We start from the raw sequence: 21,033 nt of genomic DNA, 5'->3' as shown, positions 1-21,033 counted from the left end.
AATTCGCCTAAACTTCGAAATTAGCTGGTTTAAAGATTTTGTACTGCTTTATTCTTTTCCACTTATCGTTTCGATTCTTTCTTAACATAATTTAATAATTTATTTCTTCTAGTAAAATTAAAATGCTAAGCAATACAAAAGGTTGTAGATATTGTATCATTTAATATGTACAGAATGCCTTTTTACCGCATGAACCTTTTATATTTCACCTTTCTCACACCTTTCCATCAACTGCAGCAATATCCCACTAACAAAAAACCACAGAGTACCTAAATTTAATGTATAAAGCCATTTTCAAAGCAAAAGCTCGCAAATTACCGCCCTTCACATTATTTGTATGTTCTTCCTCTACGTGGCATCTTTTTTATGTTAAATGCTTAGATAAAAGTTTAAACGACGACGAAGATTACACGATATGCGCACACGTTTGTTGCAGGGAAGTTTCGCAAGGAGTTCAGACGCACCTTCCGATGTTCTCACAAGGGCAGAACCTGCGCTCACAAACGCGGATACGTCGCAGGTATCTCGGACCCGCTTAAACAGAGATCTCGAAATTACACGAGGTCAATTCACACGATGTCAAACAACAATAACGTTCAGCAAAGCACCGAGGTCATACCTCTCAGTGCCATAAATATAAATATATTGCCGAACGAGAAACAGGAGTGAACCTCGCATCATAAACCTTACGCCAAATGTTCTCTTCTATCAATTCTTCTTTAATTCTTTGACTAATCTGAAACCCAACTTCTCCTAAAGAAGAGACCAGAACATTCTATAGTTTTTAAGTCAATAAGTAACAATTAAAAGCAATTGATTCTTCACAAATTAAAGCCAAGAGTAAATGAGTCATTACAAATTAAAGACTGCGATAAATAATTCTTTGTTATCCTTGGAAAAAAAGTTTATCTCTGAATTTATCAAGAAAAAGTGTAATTAAATAAGAGAACATTTGGCGAGGCGCGCTTTGTATACAGCGGATAAACTATAATTCTCTAAAGTCAACTGCTTAATATGTTTATAGGTGTAATCGAGTTGTTCCTATACATTGTTATATAAGTAAATCTTACTCAAAAAACTTTCTCAAAGCTTGCAGATTTGAAATGAACTGAGAGACATGTGTAGTATATTAATGTGTAAATAGGCAATTATAATGTATACGAGTCCACATGATATTCTTGGATTTGCTGCTTTAAACATTTTACTTTATTATACTGTAGATATAAGTATAGATAACAATGTACAATCACAGATCGATAACTGAAAGTGGAGACCTAGAGACGCACGATTAAATTTCAAAGGAATTAACGCCAGTGTGTAAATATAAAGCGTTTATATTCTACCTATTCCGGCACTTAAAGCATAATGTTATGCTCCATTTTCACTTGAAGTATTTATTTTTTTTCCTATAATACATTCGATATATCAATGAAAATATATCTACAAAGTTTAATAAAGTGTATGTAATCCCTCCTAAACGTTTAAAGCTTAAAGTTATATTATATAAAGTTATTACTAACGGTATTAGTTTTTATAAACTGTACAATATACTACAGCGAATGTGACGTGTTCTTGCTCGCTTCGTTTCCACTTAAATTTTATATTTTATTATTGCGCAAAAGTGTCGTTCACCATGTATAAATCTCCTATCGTTATAATTTCACTTTTTTTTCATACAATTTTGTTTCAGCCATAATTATACTTCTAGACGTAATTAATCATGGTAAAACAAAATTAATTGAACATTTCGCCTCAATGCGCTCTCTCGCTGTTTTTTAAATATATTTAGAAAATAATCTTATTTCATTGATTAACCACTCTAGTATATTCGAGTTAGACCTTAGATGCATGCTTAATGTCGCAAAAAATATTTCTATATTATCTTTATAACAACCAATTTATACTTCAATAGAACAAAAATGGTCAGTTTACAAAACTTAAAACGTGTAAATAAAATATAATAAAAGACTTCGCATAATATGAGAAAAGTAAATAGACATTAGAGCTGTTCATTCCTGTTGCTTTCTCACGTTTTCTATATTTTGTAAATATAGAATAAAATAAAGCTAACTGTAAATTAGTTTCTCTTTGAACAAAGTTAAGAGAAAAGAGCACAGAAATATATAAAAAAGGTAGATAGAAAGAATAATCAATTGTATGTATCCCAATTGTGTGTAAAAAGAGAAAATTTCTGTATACGTACAAAGAGATGCACACTTACGTTATTCAATGAAATATATTTTAATATTATAACTACAAACGTTTCTGCACTGTAAGTAGTCATAACATTGAAAAAAGTGTGTATGTATGTATATACACACACACATATATATGTATGTATAGTGTGTGTGTGTGTGTGTGTGTGTGTGTGTGTGTGTGTGTGTGTATGTATATACACACATGCACGCACACGCACACACACATATATACGTATACATACATACACATCGTGTTACAGTCATGGCTCGTGCAGCTGCCAAATATATTACATTGGTACACAATACCGCTTTTTGTTAAATAGTGACCAGTTATAGGTAAACTTCATATATGAAAAAGTTATCGATACTTCGTATTCCAGGCAATAATGTCAGCGCATTATATGAGGCTATTTTAGATATTACAAATACGGATTATAGTTTCCATAAGTAAATATGCTTTTTTTATATGCTTTAAACTTATATTTAATAACATTATATTCGCGTATCAATTTCTTTAAAAAATTTATTTATTTCTAAGCAATTATCAGAGCTTCAAGTCCGTCACTGTAGTCATGTTGCATCATCACAAAAATCAGTTTCAATAAAGTCGCAAAAAATTTCCCGACGACACAGATATCGGGAAATATATGAACTCTTTCTTTTTCACTTTACTAAAATGATTTTTTTTTCTAATAATTCAATTTACACATATACATTGTTTGTATTGTTTTTTTACCATATAAAGTACTGCATAAGTATCTTCAACAGTACTAGTAAAAAAACTAATTAATTTTAATTATACAAAATTAATTACATAAATGATCAAATAAATCATAATACTACAAAAAAGAAATCACGGGATAAAAGCAAAAAATCACTTATGATTTTTCGCTTTTAAACTGATATATAAATAGCTATAGTGGCGGGCTTTAAAGCTGCATAATGTAATGTACATGTCAGATAACTAGTTTACTGTAGGTAACTGCGTTCGAGAGCATAATTTTAATATATCTTGATCTGTTATAAAATATAGTGCATTCGCTAACGCACCTTCCCGAATGTGAATTGGCTTCATTAATAATTATTCTGCATCTCTGATCCTATAGCAAAAGATTGCGCATTTGCATTACAGAATAAATATACGATTATGAATATATGAATGAACTAACTTTTAAAGCAATGTTTCACCCGAGCGTGTCGCATATCCATTGAAGTAAAACATTTCAATTCGCGGTAAACCGCGAAATGGGGAAACGTTACGTGAATACGAAGCGCAAATAATAATAATCACGTTCTTTAGGCTGCAGCTTCCTCGACAATAGTATTTTCGGAAATCGTGGATTCGATATTACCTAATTCAGTCTCGACGCTAGCCAATGTCGTTGGACTGTGCGAAACCGTGTTCTTTTCGTTAGAAGTTGCTTCTAATAGTTCTTTAACACTGACGCTATCATCCAGATTATCTTTTTTAATTGGTGACGCGTCGATTTTCATAGGAGTGTCGACATTTGTGATCGACTCAATTTTCTCGTCTACATCGTTCACAGTTCTGACTACATCTGGAGCTTGATTCTTCTGGGATTCCTGAATACTCGGTATCGGGCTCGGGTGCTCAACTTGCGCACTGTCGAATTGTCCCGGCACGGGTTTCTCGTCACTTTCCACCATGTTACTACTCTTGACTTCTTGTTCAATTTGTTGTATATTACCACCACCAGATTGATTATTTTGCTGATACTGTTGAGTGGTTCTGCCTCTTCCTCTGCTCTGCTGATTATCAGGTGGTGGAAGAATAGGTATCGCTGCCTTTGGTCGTCGTAAAGGAGCTGTTTGTTGCTGTTGCTGCTGCTGCTGTGCAGGACTATAATAAGTACACCCTTGCGGTTGGAATAATTCTTGAGGTGGCGGTGGACCCTGAGGCTGTAATATCAAACGTGTAAAATTAAATACTTTAAGTAAGAGAATATAGACTGAACTGTAAATTATATGTAAATTATATTCTATATAAGCTGTGTTAAGATGGAGTTTATATTATATATTGCACTTGTTTCTTAAAATAAGTGCAATATATAAGTTCTTTTTTCTTTTAATATTTAAGAAAATTCTTCTCACCTGTACCGAAGGGTTGTATCCCTGATAACCTTGAAAATTTGGTGGAAACGTTGGACCATTTGGACCGGGAACATAATTAATTATACTAGGAGGTGCTGTTTGAGGTGGTATAAATTGCGGTGGTGGTACTAAGAACGGTGGTGGCGCGTAATTAGCTTGCCCACCAGGTGGTAAAGAAATAACAGGTTGACCTGCTAAGGGTGCTGCGGTTGGAGCGACTGGAGAAGACTGCTCGAAATGACTTTGAGGATAACCTGCAATATTAACGCCTGATAAATCACCCAGTTTTCAATACTTCATAAAATAATAATGTATCACTGACATATATATATCTGGAAATAATTTAATAACTTCTATATATGTATACATAGTCTTTTCTTACCTTGGGATTCTAATACGGCTCTTGAATTTCCAGCTAGGTATGCGTATGCACAAGCGACACATTAATGTTAAGTACATTGTATTAGGCCATGTAAAAGCATATATCATAAAAAATAAATTAGAAGCATGCATTTAAAAAAAGATAAAATATCAATGTATATACCTTGAGGTGGAAAATACCCATGTTGAGCATGTTGAGATGGATAATTTTGTTGCGCGGAAGTTTCCGAAATAGTAGGTCGTTGACGAAGACTGGAATATCGTTTAGGTCTGTTTCCAGAACTATCCTGTTGCTGTTGCTGTATTGTCTGCTGTGATGAATGTGTTTGTTGTTGATGTGATTGTTGTTGCTGTTGCTGCTGTTGTTGCTGCATTCTAGGTGGTACTGTATTTGATCTGTGTTGGTTGGGAGCTGTGAAAAAACCTTCTATACAAATTAGAAAAAAGATAAGAATTAGACATTGCAGATGCATAGTAAAAATTTAAGCTAGAGACATCAATAAAACATTGTTAAAAAAAATTAAATAAACTTTTTAAGTGTCTTTTTGAACATATCTCTTAGAAAGAATGTCTCTGATTATTTTATTTACCAAATTAATATTTTAAATAAGATATTTTTTAATAATTATTAAAAATATTAAAATATAATTTTGTAAACAATAAAAAAATTAAAAACATTTCACATTAATTAACAAATTAAACCATTTTAAATCTTATCATTAAAATTTTAATTTTCTTATTAATACATCTATAAAATTTATATTTTAACTTTTATATCTATAAATTTCATGTTCATTTAACACCATTATACTTGATAAATACTTACTATTGTGTCGTGCAGGTTGATGATATTGACTACCATCATTAATGTTAAGTTGTTGTTTCATATCGTGAGCAAGTTGATGCTCTTCGTTATGCTGCGTGGTATTATTTCTTCTATTCTCTACTGTAACCGGACCTGGACCACGTCCCTTCGATTTATTTTCAACTATTCTGTTAGTGACCATGTTGTTATTAGGATTGGGCTTGAAACCTCTTCCACGCGTCCTACTCGCGGCCAAGCTTACGGACTCTTGAGTGTTCCTCTTGTTATTCTCCCTTGGCGATGGCTTAGCATTAGCTAATTTATCCGCCTCACCGCCAGAACCGGTATTTCCGTTTGTACTTTGATTCTGAGTAACATGTCTACCATCCTTTTTCCAAGATGTATTATTAGATTCATCCAATAATTTATTTTCATTTCTGTAATATAACATTTTTGATCAAAATTTTGTCAACTTGTACAATAAGTAATTCGTTCTATAAATATAATATAAAGAAATTTTACATACGTGGATGTATTAGAGGTGGTAACAGGCTTGGTTTTTGCATTATCTTGCTGGGCCTGAAGCGGCGGAAAGTTTTGAGTTTTGTTCTGTGTTTTGTTTTTGCTGCTGTACCAAGCTGATGAAATCACAGGTTCTTCTACTTTGCTTGGAGTGCTCTGCTTCAAATAAAAAAAGAAAGATAAAATTTAGAACAATTGCAATAAATAACATCGTATATCTCTCGTAATATTTACCTTACTATTACCAAGAGCAGGAAAATCTTCGTTATTTTTATGGAAGCGTCTATTGTTTCCTCTACCAGGTATAGTTTTTCCATAAGCATCTTCATCTTCCCAATTCCTTGTGTACTTGTTTGGTCCACGACTAAAAAAATACACAATTATATATTACATGACAAAATCACAGAATATGAGAAAAACAAAACTCTGATAAGCTCACCCATATCTCCTTCTCCTTCTAGCTCTAGGTGGCCCTTCTTCATTTCTAATATCATAACCATATGTCGCTATCAACTCCTCGGGTCTCTTTGGAGCTTGCTCCTCATCATTATATCGATCATGGTCCCATCTATCTTCTTTGTCCTTCCATACCTTCTTCTCCTTGGTTTCCTTCACATTTGCCTGCTGTTCTGTATTATTATCAGTTACTTCATCGGTCGTACGATCATCATGTTCGTAAAAGGTTCCTCGTTTCGGTATGTACTGTGGGTTACGTCTATCCTCGTCGTCGTCCAACTTCTTCGGCGGTTTCTCTTCTTCCTGCCCATCCCCACTCTCACGTTGCTCTCCACCTTCCTGTGATTCGGCATCAGAGTCACTTTCATAAATATCACACTCCGAATCCTGATGTCCATCAGTCTGTTCGCTACTCTGTAAAGAGAAGATTAATCAATGCAACAACATTGTCCAAATTCATTCCACATTACTTTTAAAAGCTTCATAGATATAGCACAAGCAGCAAATAGCTATTGATTAGTAAATCAATAGCATAATAGCAAAAGTAAAATCAATTTAAAAAAATTGTCTTTAAGCTTTGACTAAATCATTCCATTGATTAAATATCTTGCTGTTCTTTATCTAGTTAACAAAATGTGATCAAAAGAATGGAAAACAATGCTATCATATCTTGTTAAGGTACATAAAGTAAGTAGAGATAATACATTTTTCTTTTTTTCACATTTTAGCAAAAAAAAATACAACACCATTATTGAGTCTCTTCTCTTTCTATCCCTTTTCTATCTTTCATATTTTTCTAATATAAATGTAAGACTATGTATGGTGTTTATTGAAAAGTGTTTTTCTAATAAGTCCTGTAATTGCTCTTGTGAATAATTTTTGACAAATTAACAATTAATCTTCTACAAACAAATATTTAATTTTAACCATAATATTTATTCGTTAATCTCAATATCCGATAATATATATTTCACCAATCAATTTTAAATATATAATAAAGTTCAGCTGAGATTAATTTAAAAAAAAGATCCTTTAATCTTAATTCATGTATCATTTTTTAATCACAATTTCAAAATCTATTATTCATTATTATTATTATTATTATTTATACATGTACAATTGTAAGAACAACATAAATTACAAGAGACTTATTTCAAATATACTAATACATTCGAACAAGCCGAAAACTAGTAGTTTGTTCATTTCCTTCTCTCAGCTATTTATTACAAGCAAGGGAATTAATGCAACAATTGATAAAGCGATAAAAAGACTCGAGAAATATCGAGGCTAAAAAAAAAACATTTGTGCGAAAAAGAAAATATTTACATCGTCTGCAGATCAACGACGATCGTAGGTTGAGGACAAATACAATAAGTGTTAAGTATCGCGCCTAACTACATCTTAGTTTTTGGCTAATTTTCGCGGAGAATTTTCCCTTCAATCTCCGCTCCCTCGTACATCAGGGAACACTCGTCCCCGAGGTTTTCCGCGCGGAAACACGGCGTGACGCGGCGACGGCAAGGGGAGGATCCCCGTGCGCGGGGAGGGAGACTCGGGGAGGATCCGATCTACCCGACAGAACGGCAGACGCCGAGTGTTTTCGACGCTGCCGCTTCTTTACCTGGGTCTCCTTCGTCGCGTTGAGCTCCTCGTACGAGTCCGAGAGATCGTCAGAGCCGCATGACTGATTGGACTTACGACGTCGCCGTGTGTCCGACATCGCTGCACGGTATGGGATGCTTACGCGCCTCACTCTTTCAGCCTCGTGTCAGCCACCACCGAAAACGGACGGAAGATAGCGGAGGGGAGGGGAAACAAAACTGTTTCGATCGTTCGCAAAACACCTCGCGAACGCGATGCCGTCAGGCCGATCTCTCTCTCGTTCACTCTCGTCACACTCACGGAAAACCGAACCGAACACGGCCCGTGTGTGTCGTCGGGGTCGGGGATCGACGAGAACGGCGAGTATCCAGCGCGAGTGTCGCCCCTGAATCGCTCCCGTCGGGACCCCCAGCGGGGGAAACGAGAACTATTCCCCGACGAACCAATAATAGCGTTTTTCACTGGCAAGAACTAAGTGCGCACTAGAAACTCGTCGAGTTCAGGCGACACTGTCGGAGTGCACTGAAAGTGCGAGTTTTTTGCATTCCCAACTAAACACGTCTGTTATTCTCAGTGCCATCTCAGTGCAGTTTTGTGGCGTATTTGGGCGTATTGTGCTACTGTATAACCATGGAAAGTTTGACCGATTTGACTATTTCTTTTAAAGTCAACAATGATATAATAAATATTACTCTTCAGCCGCTTGAAATAGATTTGTTTAATAAATTAAAGAGTAAGTACATACATACATCTTGGATTTTGAGGTTATTCCAGTGCACATATTCGAAAGAACATTCGAAAAGAATATTGATGAAAATTTTATTTCAGGAAAACAAGCATAGTAAAGAACGTCTTAAGCCATTCTACAATTGCATAAACGTGATTGTAGATCTCCTTTTTTTGAAATTATAAATATTTATTTACTATTAGCATACATTACAAGAAACGTTTCGACTCTCTGTTTGGGTCTTCTTTAGTATTCTTTCGATTTGTAAACAATATTATAATGTTCTCAATCCAAGGTCTGATTAAAATAATAGGCAAGCGAGAAGAAAATCAATAAAAATGTATGTATCTTAAAATCTTTATTGTAAAATTATTAATTAAAATATTATATATTCCTTGAAATTATTAATTATGTATCATATTAAAAATATATAATTATTAATTATGTATTATATTAAATATATATATATATAATGGATTATAATGGATATTATTTGTTTACAAAGGAACACTGTTTGTTGTAATATATGCGAATAATATTTATAATTATAAAAAAAAAAAACCTTTAAATAATTATAACAACGTCCAGCCATACTTATATAGTTTATATTAGGAATTGATTTTTATTTCGGAAAAGAGCTTATGAAATAGATAAATATAAAATAATATAATATATTTGTACATATAGTGTATATATATAAATTGATAAATATAAAATATAATATATTTGTATATATATATATATTGATATTTTTATACAATACGTATTATTGTTTTACGTAATGCAATAATTTGCAGAAACAATATATAATATATATGTATGTATGTGTACTTACATCCTTATCCGCAAGGTTATGCACTACTTGAACAAAATTTTCGATCTTTGGAATTTTTCGCGGATCTTCTTTTAATAAGTCATCTTCATCACTACTGGATGATGACGAAGAAAGCAACTGTAATAGTCCAAATGCTAATCGTGCATCTCGTGAATTTGAAACATCGTCATTATCCCGCGAAGCCATATTGCACTGAACTGACACCGTCTCTCGGAGCTCGTGCCGAATTCTCGCACTATAGTGCAAAAACTCGGCACTAGACTTCCCAGTGAAACAGCGCGCACCGTCTTCGTGCGCACCGAAACGTCCAGTGAAACACATTGTCCGCGGCTGGTGCGCACTGAGTGCGCACTAGTGCAGCCAGTGAAAAACGCTATAATAGCGTTTTTCACTGGCAAGAACTAAGTGCGCACTAGAAACTCGTCGAGTTCAGGCGACACTGTCGGAGTGCACTGAAAGTGCGAGTTTTTTGCATTCCCAACTAAACACGTCTGTTATTCTCAGTGCCATCTCAGTGCAGTTTTGTGGCGTATTTGGGCGTATTGTGCTACTGTATAACCATGGAAAGTTTGACCGATTTGACTATTTCTTTTAAAGTCAACAATGATATAATAAATATTACTCTTCTTCTATTATTTTATAAGCTGTTGTTCTTGCAACGCGAAAATGACTTTTGAACTGTAACAATAATATAATATAATTTTTAATATAGAACATGTAAGTCTGGCCAGTTGGTGTCGTTATTATTTAAAGATCTCCTTTTTTTGAAATTATAAATATTTATTTACTATTAGCATACATTACAAGAAACGTTTCGACTCTCTGTTTGGGTCTTCTTTAGTATTCTTTCGATTTGTAAACAATATTATAATGTTCTCAATCCAAGGTCTGATTAAAATAATAGGCAAGCGAGAAGAAAATCAATAAAAATGTATGTATCTTAAAATCTTTATTGTAAAATTATTAATTAAAATATTATATATTCCTTGAAATTATTAATTATGTATCATATTAAAAATATATAATTATTAATTATGTATTATATTAAATATATATATATAATGGATTATAATGGATATTATTTGTTTACAAAGGAACACTGTTTGTTGTAATATATGCGAATAATATTTATAATTATAAAAAAAAAAACCTTTAAATAATTATAACAACGTCCAGCCATACTTATATAGTTTATATTAGGAATTGATTTTTATTTCGGAAAAGAGCTTATGAAATAGATAAATATAAAATAATATAATATATTTGTACATATAGTGTATATATATAAATTGATAAATATAAAATATAATATATTTGTATATATATATATATTGATATTTTTATACAATACGTATTATTGTTTTACGTAATGCAATAATTTGCAGAAACAATATATAATATATATGTATGTATGTGTACTTACATCCTTATCCGCAAGGTTATGCACTACTTGAACAAAATTTTCGATCTTTGGAATTTTTCGCGGATCTTCTTTTAATAAGTCATCTTCATCACTACTGGATGATGACGAAGAAAGCAACTGTAATAGTCCAAATGCTAATCGTGCATCTCGTGAATTTGAAACATCGTCATTATCCCGCGAAGCCATATTGCACTGAACTGACACCGTCTCTCGGAGCTCGTGCCGAATTCTCGCACTATAGTGCAAAAACTCGGCACTAGACTTCCCAGTGAAACAGCGCGCACCGTCTTCGTGCGCACCGAAACGTCCAGTGAAACACATTGTCCGCGGCTGGTGCGCACTGAGTGCGCACTAGTGCAGCCAGTGAAAAACGCTATAAGATTCTTTCTTTCTTGACCCGTCCTTTCCCACACTTTAGGACTGAACTATCTGCACTTTATTTCTTTTCTCCTTTTCTGACCAATGAGAAAGGAAAAGGAGAAAGAAGGCAAATCGCATAGAAATTCAACCGAAATCTTTCTCGCGTATGTCCATTGGCTCATCCGAAGATAATTCCCTATGCGACGGCCAATCGGTTCGCTTGGTGAACACGCGCGGCTTCTCGCGTTCGTGCGACGGCGGCTTTATGTTGATTGAGTATTTTTTTCGTCGTGTGTTCGCACACCCCTTCCGCGCACGTCGCAGGCAATCGCGAGCGGACACGAAGCGCTGTCAATTACGTATACACGTTCGACGCACATGATCGTATACGCGGCGATCAAAACATGATAGAGTAGCCGTGAGGAAAAAGATGTGGGGAAACTACTGGGGCGTCTGCAATGCGTTGCTCTGTGCGTTGGTCACCCTCGGCCACGGGCATGATTTCCGGCACTTCGACGACACGGTGATATTCAAGATAAACTGGCCTGGGAGGAGCGACGCGGAATTACTGGTGAGTACACCCGGCGCGACTCCCGTCTAACCGACAATAAACCGAACGCCGTGGATGGCTCGCGAGATACCGTCCTGTCCTTGTCCGACGTGTGCTCCTTCCAAGGTATCTTCTTCCAGGAGCCTCACCCGAACGCCGAGCCATACTTCATCACTACTGCGAACAACGAGCGATACAGGTGTGTGATCCCGGACGCGTCCGAGCAGGAGCACGAGTACAGCGAGACGTACGACGGACCGAATCCAATACAGCTGCTGCAGCCGATATTTGCTCAGAACAGTTGCTCCTATAGGGTATACGACATAGATAATTTACATCATCTGTTATTCCCGTTGTCATGATAAGATCAAAGCAATATTGACTTGACTGAAGTTTTCATCATTGTGATAATTATGGTTACTTGCAAATGCTTGTAATGAGAGTCTTTAGCCTTTTTTGTCTAAACTATATAGCGTACCTTTCTTCCTGATTGGAAATATGAAAGTAAATAGTACAAATTTTATCATCTAAGTTAATGAAGTTTTTTACTTTTACATTTTCACCTTAATGCTATTATCAGCTATAAAGTTTAAAACAAAATAAACATTTTAATTTAGATCTTAAAAGGCTAAGAGCTTACTGTACTTATATCGAAATTGATTCCTTCTTGTCAGTTGTATACTTTAATTAGTCAAAATTATTTGTCATATACCATTTCTCACCTCAGTTTAATTTTGACACATAGCTAGAGTCATACTGGACTTACGAATTGTGCCACGGTAGATACGTACGGCAGTATCATGAGGACAGGGAGGGAAAGAAGATCAAGATGCAGGAATATTACCTTGGCACGCTGGACAAGGCGCAAAAGGTGAAGCTCTCAGCCTATTACGATGAGCAAGCGAAAAACCCGAACCGGAAGTTGAACATACCTATCAAGAAGATCGACGGTATTAACATGCCGTACGTCGAGATCGATATGACCGATGGTACAATGTGCGACTTAAATAACAAGCCGAGAACTATTAAGGTACTATACGTCTGTTATAAGCACGGTAAACACGATGTGTATTCGCTCAAGGAGACCATGTCCTGCGAATACGAGGCGATCGTATTGTCGCCAGTATTGTGTAACCATCCCGATTACAAGCCACAAGATACTGGAGAGAATCAGATTACATGTCAGCCTGTGGACAATGCTCCAAAGAAACCAAAGTCTCTCATGGTGATGGAGCTGGAAAGCCTGAAAATGCGGCGTCAGCAAACAAGGGTAAATCAGCAAAGAGCAGTTGGCATCTGCAGGCTCTTTTTTAAAGCTTTTCTTTACTTTTTACTTCTTCAAAATATTGTTTGGCGCCTATTTATATCTTGTTTACGTGTATTAGTAGCTGTTTCTTTTTAGTTTTTATTAACTAAATCAAGTATTTTGCAAAAAAACAATATGTAATGATAGCAGAGGCTTATGTCATTTATCAAAATCTTCAAATAATTTTAGAGCTGATTTTACAGAGCAATGGATAACATCTAGTATAGAAAACACTGCTTCTATTCTCTAAACAATTAGTACACTTAATTAAGATAATCTAATAGAGTTTTGTAACTTCTTTAGTTGTCGACACTATTTGATTTCTTTTTCTTTGTTCCAGTTTGTTTACTATTTATTTACTGCCTTAATTATTTGTTGCACAGGATGACAAGCAGCAGAAAGTGTTTGCAATCCTCCATGTAGATAAGGAGGGCCAGGTCAGAATATTTTGCATATATGGGAACAGGATTAACGGCTTGTTGTTCATTATGTAGTACCATTAGCTTGTGCGGATGTTATTTTCATTCTGTCCCTTCTTTATCTACATATTCCGACATATTATCCACTGTTATTTCACCAACATTTAAGTAATTTGTCTTTTTTTACATTTAAAAATGATTTAATTGTCACATAAGATACACAATTTATTATCCTTCCATTTCGCTATTATATACATTATGAAATTATATGTATGTCATTATATTATTGCTATATATAGTAATAATTTGAATGAGAAACGTAATAATAATGTAAATATAATTACTTGTATGCACTTGTAAAAGAGTCATTACATCATGCTACAGTTTAGTTGCACATTAATTGTATGCACGATAATCCTTTTCATAATAAAAGTAAAAAAAATGAGGTGCTTTTTATAAATGTGAATTATATAATCTTATTGTGTGGGATCTATTGTAACGAATTCATTGCAGGATGGTGAGCCAAGAGTGAGGGTTGAAATACATCCGCTGGATGTTCCAGATAAGCATAGTATCGATGAATCTATCAATGCAATACAGACTGATCAAAATGTTAGTCCTGCCGAAGTTAGTCCTGTCCACAATTTCCTCAGTGGAAAGAACTGCCTACACGGAGCAAGTATCCATAAATTATCATTTGTTTTATTTTCATTGAATATGTATTTTTAACAATGCTTTTGACGTGTTATTCTAGGGCAATGGTTGGTGGAAGTACGAGTTTTGTTACGGGCGTTCTATCGTTCAGTATCACATAGAACGAGATGGTAAGAAAACAATCGTCAATCTCGGTAGATTTGACAAACAGAAGCATTTGGAATGGATCGCCGCGCATCCACACAAGAAACCCAAACCGTTAGAATTAAGAAAACATCTCTCGCACTTCTACAGTGACGGAAGTAGCTGTGATAAGACTGGAACTTCTAGACAAACCGAAGTATGTGTTATCATTAGTTCGTCAACAGATTGTTAGTTTGGAAAAAGATAAGCATCTTTGGGTTTTCAATTTACGATAATTATAAGATAACTTTCATGTTTTTATCGATAGCGATAAAACAAAGATCAAATTCTTTTAATAATTGCTAGAAAATATCTTTCCAAACTAGGATGTTTGTTTCTGTGACAATTTTTAAAATGTTAAACAAAATTTACGAGTTTTGATCTGTATCAGTCTTCTTCCAAATCAAAACTTGTTTATTATAAATATTATTATATGATTTGTTGGACGATTCTGTGCACTCTCATCATTTATTTTTGTTTTAGGTAAAATTGAAATGCGTGGAGAACCATACCGCAAGTCCATCTAGTGTATCATTATTTTTATTAGAACCAAAAACATGTGAATACGTTCTGGGAGTCGAATCACCGTTAATCTGTGATATCTTAGAATACGCCGATGAAAATGGACTTTTGAGCGACAAGTTCGAAGCGAATTTTGATAAACTAAAGTCTACGGCCTTGCACGCGGAACAGGACAATTTAGACGAACGAATAGCGAACGGAGATGATTAGAGAAATCGATTTATTTTCTTGATGTTGGTTGAAAATGATTAAAGTCATTATTATTTAAATATCACAATTATTAAATTTTTTAATGATTTATTGAGTATAAAAATAATATTATATAAAACACATATGAGCGAGTGAAATTAGTTGACTAGACTACACGATTGCGTTTGGTGTTATTGTAAAAAGACTTACATTCCAAACAAATAACAATATAAATATTTAATATCTTCCGCGCAGAAATATTCTCCCGTAAAAATGCATATCAAAATCGTGTTCCATTATATTAGGTTTGTATTTCGCGATGTTCAAACAAACTTTTAAAAAATGATTTTCTTCAAGTTTAATTGAGAACATAAAAAGAACGTAAAAAAACTTTCATTTTTTATTCTCTATCTAACCGAACGAATATTGAGAAACACGAAATAAAAGCTTCTGAGATTCTACGAATTCAGCGAATTCTGGAAAAATATCCAAGATGTTTGATATACAATATTATACTTTCGATTACAAATTAAGAAACATTGTTAACCGACGTTTAGGCCGACGCCAACGCGGAATTGCTGCTTCTTGTGATTCAAGAAGCCGCTTATGATTAATGAGGCCCCGGGGATCGGGGGCAACCTCTTCTCGAACACGGCGCCTATACTGGTCTCCGAGTTGACGAATCCCCGACAGACAAAGTCCGCGTACGGGATATCGACGCGGTACACGATCGTGCCTACGGATTCGTGTATCCGCGTGTTCATCTCGATCTCGACACCGAGCTGCAGCTGGTCGCTTGCTTTCCGGTGATAGCAAACGTGGATGCCGGCCTCGCCGAGGGTAGCGGACAGTGTAGTTGGACCGGTGCTGTGCCGGAACGCGGCGCACATCAACGTCTGCTGGCCGCCAGGTATCAGAGAGCCGCGTAGACACGCGATCTCCGTGCCAAGGGTGATCCTCGGCGTGATCGCCTGCAGATAGTGCAACACCAGTGTGCCGTGCAGTCTCATGAGATCAGGATTCGCCAGGGTAAGCGCCACTGTGCAGTCGTCCGACCGATACTCTAGACCGGAACTAAACGTCTTGTACTTTTTGTCGTCAATCTGCGTGGCGAGCTTGAATCTGTATCTACAACCAAGCGTGTGCACGAAGCTGGCGCTCATGTTACCGCTGGGCGTGACTTCGCCCGAGATCACCGGGTACTTCTCCGTGAGTCCTACCCTCTTGGTGCCGATGTAATTCACGCCGAACTTGAGGCCATACGGCGTCACGGAGCTCAGAGTCAATCTGTAAGTCACGTTGAAGTGCTTGCTCAGAGTTTTCTTCATCAACAAATACGCGCCTTCGAAATTCTGCGGGTAGAGCGCCTTGGTTTTTGCATGAAGATCTTCAAAGTTACTGGGATTGCCGGGCTTCCTGTCCACCTCCTCGAAACAGGGAACGCACGACGGTTCTTGCAAACTAATCGGGGTTACGAAAAACTCGTCGCGTTTATTGATAAGCGCTTGGACAATACCCATTTTGATGAATATCGGAGATGTCGGCTTTTCCGATGAGTAATGATTTATCTTAATATTAAATTTACCGATTTCTCAACACGTGTATTCGATATGTATCGATCTTCATTCTGTACTCAGTTTCAATGTATTGCCGATTTTGACAAATTAATGAAAATTTTATTATTTTATTATGATTTTATTAAATTAGTTTAATGATGAGTGATAACAAAGAACATCTTCATTTATTAAACGCGCTCTTTCTACAAATTATATGTACACTTATTTTATGAAATTTTTGTCGGAATAACATAATGAAAAGAATTGATTGTTAGAACAAAAAATCCACACAATTAATATTTTTATTTAAATATAATTTTTTTTAGTTTCATGAGTATTATATGTATTGTAAAAAGATTTATTCGTATACGCGATTAATGAAATGTGAATCTGTTTTTGCGATAAGAATCTACTACGTTAGATAAGACTTTATTAGGCAAATTGTTATCATTTATGTTCAGTCTATGGAGCAGAGTACAAAGGAGGTAATGTATTATTTTTCGATAAGTACAAAGTGCGCCAGACTAAAAGATAACATTTACTACTTTTACTACTTTTATCGAGTTCTTTTTTATCATTTTTAAATTTTTAATTCTAGAAAAATAAATATTAATATCTCTCTCTCTCTCTCTCTCTCTCTCTCTCTCTCTCTCTCTCTCTCTCTCTCTCTCTCTCTCTCTCTTTCTCTCTCTCTCTCTCTCTGAACAATGTAATTTAAAATATTAATTTTTTTAAATATATAGGTTTATTAATTTTTTTCATAGTTTTATCTTTTATATTCTGCATGTATTATTTTTACATTATGTTAAAGATAAAAATACGAAAAATATTTTATATGTTTTATTACATGTTTTATTATAAAATAATTTTAAAACATAATAGAATTTTGTGCAAAATATTTTTAAGAAAAATCTTCGTGTTGATAAAAAAAAGTTGGAAAATAAGAAGAAATAGCAGTGGGAAAAATAAATCAGGGATAAATCGTATATAAGATATAATTGCTTATCATATTTTGATAATCGTAGTATACTACTTGATACGTAGTACACTACGTGATAAACTTATTTTTTTCGCAAATGTTTACTCTTGAGATCCAAAACTCATGCTACATTTTAATTTTTTTCTCAGGGACAAATATCAAAAGCAAATCCGAAATATTTCTTGACTTTTTAATTTCTTTAATACCTAGTGTTTTTTTTTTGTTTTTTTTTTTATTACAAATAAGTGCTAATTAGCACTTAACATTAATGTTGAAACATATTTGGTGTCATGTTCGATAGCACTTACACATCATTTAGATATTATCCAGATTAGATCTATTTTGATTAGTAAAATAAATAATATCGTTATCATTCGTTATCATAAATTCTTTCTGGATATAAAAATGGAATGAGAATAGCGGCACCGAAAGAATTTCGGTTCTTCCACGCAACTAGACGGCAATCGATTAGACAGCAAAAATGAGGAATTTTATTTGTATCTTGGCACTACTATGCACAGTTTATGTAAGTCCTATAAATTGTATTTAACGTAACGATTTGTGTTTAAATTTTAAAACCATCTATAATTTATAGTAGTTGCAAAATAAACCATTTAGAAAGATAATTCAGTCAATAATTCTTTTGAAATAGTTTCACCGATATATCCTGTCTAGAAAAAGTATATCTATAATTATATCCAGTTATTTTATACTTATTAAATCATTTTTATAATCATATAAAATAAATCTTTTTCTCTTTCTTTTCTCATAAAGAAAAAAATTTTATTACATTTTAATAATAACTCTTATATTTTTTCCAAGGCATTAGAACAAGATGTGCTAGACCCTTCAAAAAATCTTGAGCGATTGGTGAACATACAAAAAATCTCCGCCGAAGCTGTACTCAAAACTCTACAACTTTTCGAGGAGCGAACGAAACAGAGTCTGGAGGTGAAATTTAATGAAATGAAAACCGAAGCTTTGGTTGATATTCATACTACTATCACTACGGCACTCAAAAATGTCGACGTAAGTATCTCTTACTTATCATATTTAACAGAAATGAAAAAGACAAATACACGTGCGAGTTGGAGAGATCATATAACAGAATATTAAATATTACAATTACAACATTGAAACAAGAATCACAGAGTATCAATTATTTCTAAAATTGAGATTATATGCTAGATGTTTCATATAAAGTTTTCATATTCATATAAAATGTATTATTTTCTAGCTCTCTATCGAGAAGGGGAAAAAAGAAGGTAAAAACGTAAATGAGTGTTACACTTATGCGAAAAATAATCTGGAGACGAAAAACACAAATGCGATTGGTGGATTGGATACATGCATTCAAAACGGCTACACAGCCATGGAAGGACCACTAGAAAACATGGCCAACACTATTGAGGTAACTGTCATTTTTAATTCACAATTAAAATTTTATGCGTTAATTTTTTTAAAATTATAGAAAAAATAGAATTATAATCTATTGATACTTTAAAATTTCATTCTCTGTGTTAACGAAAAATTGATTGATTTCTGTAATTATACAATTTGTGTGTTTCAATTTTCTTATATAATCCTACAAGTAATGAAAGCATTGCAATTTGTAATATGAATATTAACGTTAAAAATATTTTTTTCAGGCGGCGAAAAAATTACTGATCGATTTGGACGCCATCATACCGAGTTGTTACTCTACGAACTTTGTTAAAATGCAAGCCTGCGTCATGAAGAATCTTGTCTTAACCAGAAGGTCCCTGAATCGTATCGAAAATAATGCCGAGGAGGTGAGAGGTACCGCGACAGTCACGTCCGCGAAGACGATTATAGACGTGAGGGCTTGCATCACGGAGAACGCCTCTGACACGCGCACTTTCAGCACGTTTATCGTTGTTTATACTGATAATTGCGTGAGAAACGCACCTCCAGAGGAAACTCCGAAACCGCCAATCACTGTCAAACTACCCATACCTACTGTCAAGTCGACAATTAAGTTAGCTTTCTAGTTTTTTTTGTATTAAAAGCTTCAAATTTCCAAAAAGATATTTAATGTAAAGTTTTAAACTTTTTATTTAGCTAGTTTGTACTCTGCTCGTAATTAAATTTATATGAATTGACTTTTTATCTTTAAAATAGACCACAATGTTCTTGCTTGAATAAGAAATAATTTTATTTACTGCTAACCCGCATACGGTAGTACTGTTTTCTGTAAATAATGTCATGTAATATAGAGAGTCGTCATTTTCGTTGTCAATCGAAAAATATGTCGCTTCGGATTGTGTATGTAACTGCGCAATGTCAAAAATAAAAATTATATCAGAAGACTATATTTGATTAGTCTAATCTTTGCTGTAAACATTGATTGCCAGCAATATTTGTTCCATACAGATAATGATGGAAATAAGTACATACAACAATTCAGCAATAGCACGCAGCAATAATAACAATAGTATTATTTATAATTATATTTATCATTAACATACTTTGATAGAATTATACATATCGTTAATTATAATCGCCGTGATTATCTTCACTTATATACTATGCATAATATACGTGCTTACGCATATTATGCATAGACTCATGAAAGCACATTTGACAGCGCGAATGTCTCACGTCATATATATATATATATATATATATATATATATATATATGTATGTATATATACAGAGCGTCTCAGAAATCGCGCACCTTCTTCTTGATTCTTCGAAATTTTTAAAAGTTAATTTTTCTATAATAAAAGCTCGATTGTGACCTTCATCTTTTACATTTATTACACTTCACACATATCAAAACATCTCGACAGTTGCGCCTTAAATGTTAGAAGTCTGTTAAATTCTCATTATCCACATTATCATCTTTAGAGCTTCTGAGTCCCGTCAAGAACCCTTCAAGTATCGATCGTTTAGCAGTCAAAGGCTATCGGAGCGACTAATCATTCTTCAGCGACATTAAGTGCTTAAAACAATCTATAGAAGATGTGCACGATTTTTGGAACACCCTGCGTATGCATATATTTCACATACTAAGTTTCTATCTCCTACGAATGTTATATATACACAGGGTGGCCCAGAAATAGCGAGTGTCAATAGTTTCGATTGTTCCTTGGTGAGGGGAGTAGATGGCATGCTTACCTTGCTTTTTCTATCTTCCTAGGAGAAATCAAATCTTAAAACATTTAAACACATCTCATGGGCGCACAATCATTTCTTTTTTTACTACAAAAATCTGAAATACATCTTTAA

General features: G+C 34.4%; 6 protein-coding genes and 1 long non-coding RNA gene across 15 annotated transcripts in view; 4 read left to right on the top strand and 3 right to left on the bottom strand.

Moving 5' to 3' along the window:
* The window catches only part of LOC105830948 (orexin receptor type 2), a 42,077-nt gene extending 39,367 nt beyond the window's left edge, over nt 1-2,710 (top strand). For 2 of the 4 annotated variants that reach the window (XM_012670688.3, XM_036291870.1), the window contains one exon: nt 437-2,710. In XM_012670688.3, coding sequence (XP_012526142.1) covers nt 437-669 — 233 coding nt within the window. In that variant the 3' untranslated portion in view covers nt 670-2,710. The remainder of the gene's footprint in view (nt 1-436) is intronic. The other 2 variants (XR_003626514.2, XR_003626515.2) reach the window with 2 other exon arrangements.
* LOC105830951 (protein CASC3) lies at nt 1,385-8,428 on the bottom strand. 5 transcript variants are annotated; one of them, XM_012670697.3, is made up of 9 exons: nt 8,096-8,428; nt 6,458-6,888; nt 6,253-6,382; nt 6,023-6,177; nt 5,518-5,933; nt 4,855-5,115; nt 4,693-4,725; nt 4,311-4,564; nt 1,385-4,118 (listed from the first exon to the last, which is right to left on the bottom strand). In XM_012670697.3, exons 1-9 carry the CDS (start codon nt 8,192-8,194, stop codon nt 3,495-3,497), a joined length of 2,403 nt encoding a protein of 800 aa, XP_012526151.1. In that variant the 5' UTR covers nt 8,195-8,428; the 3' UTR covers nt 1,385-3,494. The 5 variants fall into 5 exon arrangements, with proteins under 5 accessions (XP_012526151.1, XP_012526153.1, XP_012526149.1 ...); XM_012670699.3 differs by having other exon boundaries at nt 4,855-5,103; XM_012670695.3 differs by having other exon boundaries at nt 4,855-5,118; nt 8,096-8,427.
* A 137-nt stretch (nt 8,429-8,565) lies between these two features.
* LOC118647284 lies at nt 8,566-9,122 on the top strand. Its single transcript, XR_004964586.1, has 2 exons — nt 8,566-8,809; nt 8,905-9,122. It is a non-coding gene; the product is annotated as an uncharacterized LOC118647284 (long non-coding RNA).
* An 894-nt stretch (nt 9,123-10,016) lies between these two features.
* LOC118647283 lies at nt 10,017-11,601 on the bottom strand. The gene is made up of 2 exons (XM_036291874.1): nt 11,062-11,601; nt 10,017-10,316 (listed from the first exon to the last, which is right to left on the bottom strand). Exons 1-2 carry the CDS (start codon nt 11,380-11,382, stop codon nt 10,257-10,259), a joined length of 381 nt encoding a protein of 126 aa, XP_036147767.1. The 5' UTR covers nt 11,383-11,601; the 3' UTR covers nt 10,017-10,256.
* Nucleotides 11,602-11,723: 122 nt separating this feature from the next.
* On the top strand, nt 11,724-15,634 carry LOC105830952 (endoplasmic reticulum lectin 1). 2 transcript variants are annotated; one of them, XM_012670701.1, is made up of 7 exons: nt 11,852-11,992; nt 12,112-12,285; nt 12,717-13,241; nt 13,661-13,714; nt 14,210-14,371; nt 14,451-14,690; nt 15,017-15,634. In XM_012670701.1, exons 1-7 carry the CDS (start codon nt 11,852-11,854, stop codon nt 15,263-15,265), a joined length of 1,545 nt encoding a protein of 514 aa, XP_012526155.1. In that variant the 3' UTR covers nt 15,266-15,634. The 2 variants fall into 2 exon arrangements, with proteins under 2 accessions (XP_012526156.1, XP_012526155.1); XM_012670702.3 differs by lacking the exon at nt 13,661-13,714 and having other exon boundaries at nt 11,724-11,992.
* Nucleotides 15,635-15,762: 128 nt separating this feature from the next.
* LOC105830953 (mitochondrial import receptor subunit TOM40 homolog 1) lies at nt 15,763-17,430 on the bottom strand. The gene has a single exon (XM_012670703.3). It carries the CDS (start codon nt 16,762-16,764, stop codon nt 15,787-15,789), a length of 978 nt encoding a protein of 325 aa, XP_012526157.1. The 5' UTR covers nt 16,765-17,430; the 3' UTR covers nt 15,763-15,786.
* A 249-nt stretch (nt 17,431-17,679) lies between these two features.
* Nucleotides 17,680-20,114, top strand: LOC105830954. Its single transcript, XM_012670704.3, has 4 exons — nt 17,680-18,305; nt 18,602-18,808; nt 19,017-19,190; nt 19,429-20,114. The coding sequence occupies exons 1-4, from the start codon at nt 18,261-18,263 to the stop codon at nt 19,789-19,791; spliced, it is 789 nt and encodes a 262-aa protein (XP_012526158.1). The 5' UTR covers nt 17,680-18,260; the 3' UTR covers nt 19,792-20,114.
* Nucleotides 20,115-21,033: the final 919 nt, after the last annotated feature.

This window comes from Monomorium pharaonis, chromosome 9 (genome assembly GCF_013373865.1).
Source record: "Monomorium pharaonis isolate MP-MQ-018 chromosome 9, ASM1337386v2, whole genome shotgun sequence".
Lineage (NCBI taxonomy): Eukaryota > Metazoa > Arthropoda > Insecta > Hymenoptera > Formicidae > Monomorium > Monomorium pharaonis.
Note: the sequence above shows the minus strand (reverse complement) of the source record. Positions and strands in the feature narration are given on the sequence as shown.

Coding starts and splice junctions, on each gene's coding strand:
- LOC105830951 (XM_012670695.3), bottom strand. CDS start 8,194: ATGTCGGACACACGGCGACGTCGTAAGTCCAATCAGTCATGCGGCTCT. Junction 6,383..6,457: donor AGAAGGAGAAGGAGATATGG/GTGAGCTTATCA, acceptor GTATTTTTTTAG/TCGTGGACCAAACAAGTACA. Junction 5,119..5,517: donor TCAACCTGCACGACACAATA/GTAAGTATTTAT, acceptor TAATTTGTATAG/AAGGTTTTTTCACAGCTCCC.
- LOC118647283 (XM_036291874.1), bottom strand. CDS start 11,382: ATGTGTTTCACTGGACGTTTCGGTGCGCACGAAGACGGTGCGCGCTGT. Junction 10,317..11,061: donor ATAACCTTGCGGATAAGGAT/GTAAGTACACAT, acceptor TTATTGTTACAG/TTCAAAAGTCATTTTCGCGT.
- LOC105830952 (XM_012670701.1), top strand. CDS start 11,852: ATGTGGGGAAACTACTGGGGCGTCTGCAATGCGTTGCTCTGTGCGTTG. Junction 11,993..12,111: donor GGAGCGACGCGGAATTACTG/GTGAGTACACCC, acceptor ATCTTCTTCCAG/GAGCCTCACCCGAACGCCGA. Junction 13,715..14,209: donor ATGTAGATAAGGAGGGCCAG/GTCAGAATATTT, acceptor AATTCATTGCAG/GATGGTGAGCCAAGAGTGAG.
- LOC105830953 (XM_012670703.3), bottom strand. CDS start 16,764: ATGGGTATTGTCCAAGCGCTTATCAATAAACGCGACGAGTTTTTCGTA.
- LOC105830954 (XM_012670704.3), top strand. CDS start 18,261: ATGAGGAATTTTATTTGTATCTTGGCACTACTATGCACAGTTTAT. Junction 18,809..19,016: donor CGGCACTCAAAAATGTCGAC/GTAAGTATCTCT, acceptor ATTATTTTCTAG/CTCTCTATCGAGAAGGGGAA. Junction 19,191..19,428: donor ACATGGCCAACACTATTGAG/GTAACTGTCATT, acceptor TATTTTTTTCAG/GCGGCGAAAAAATTACTGAT.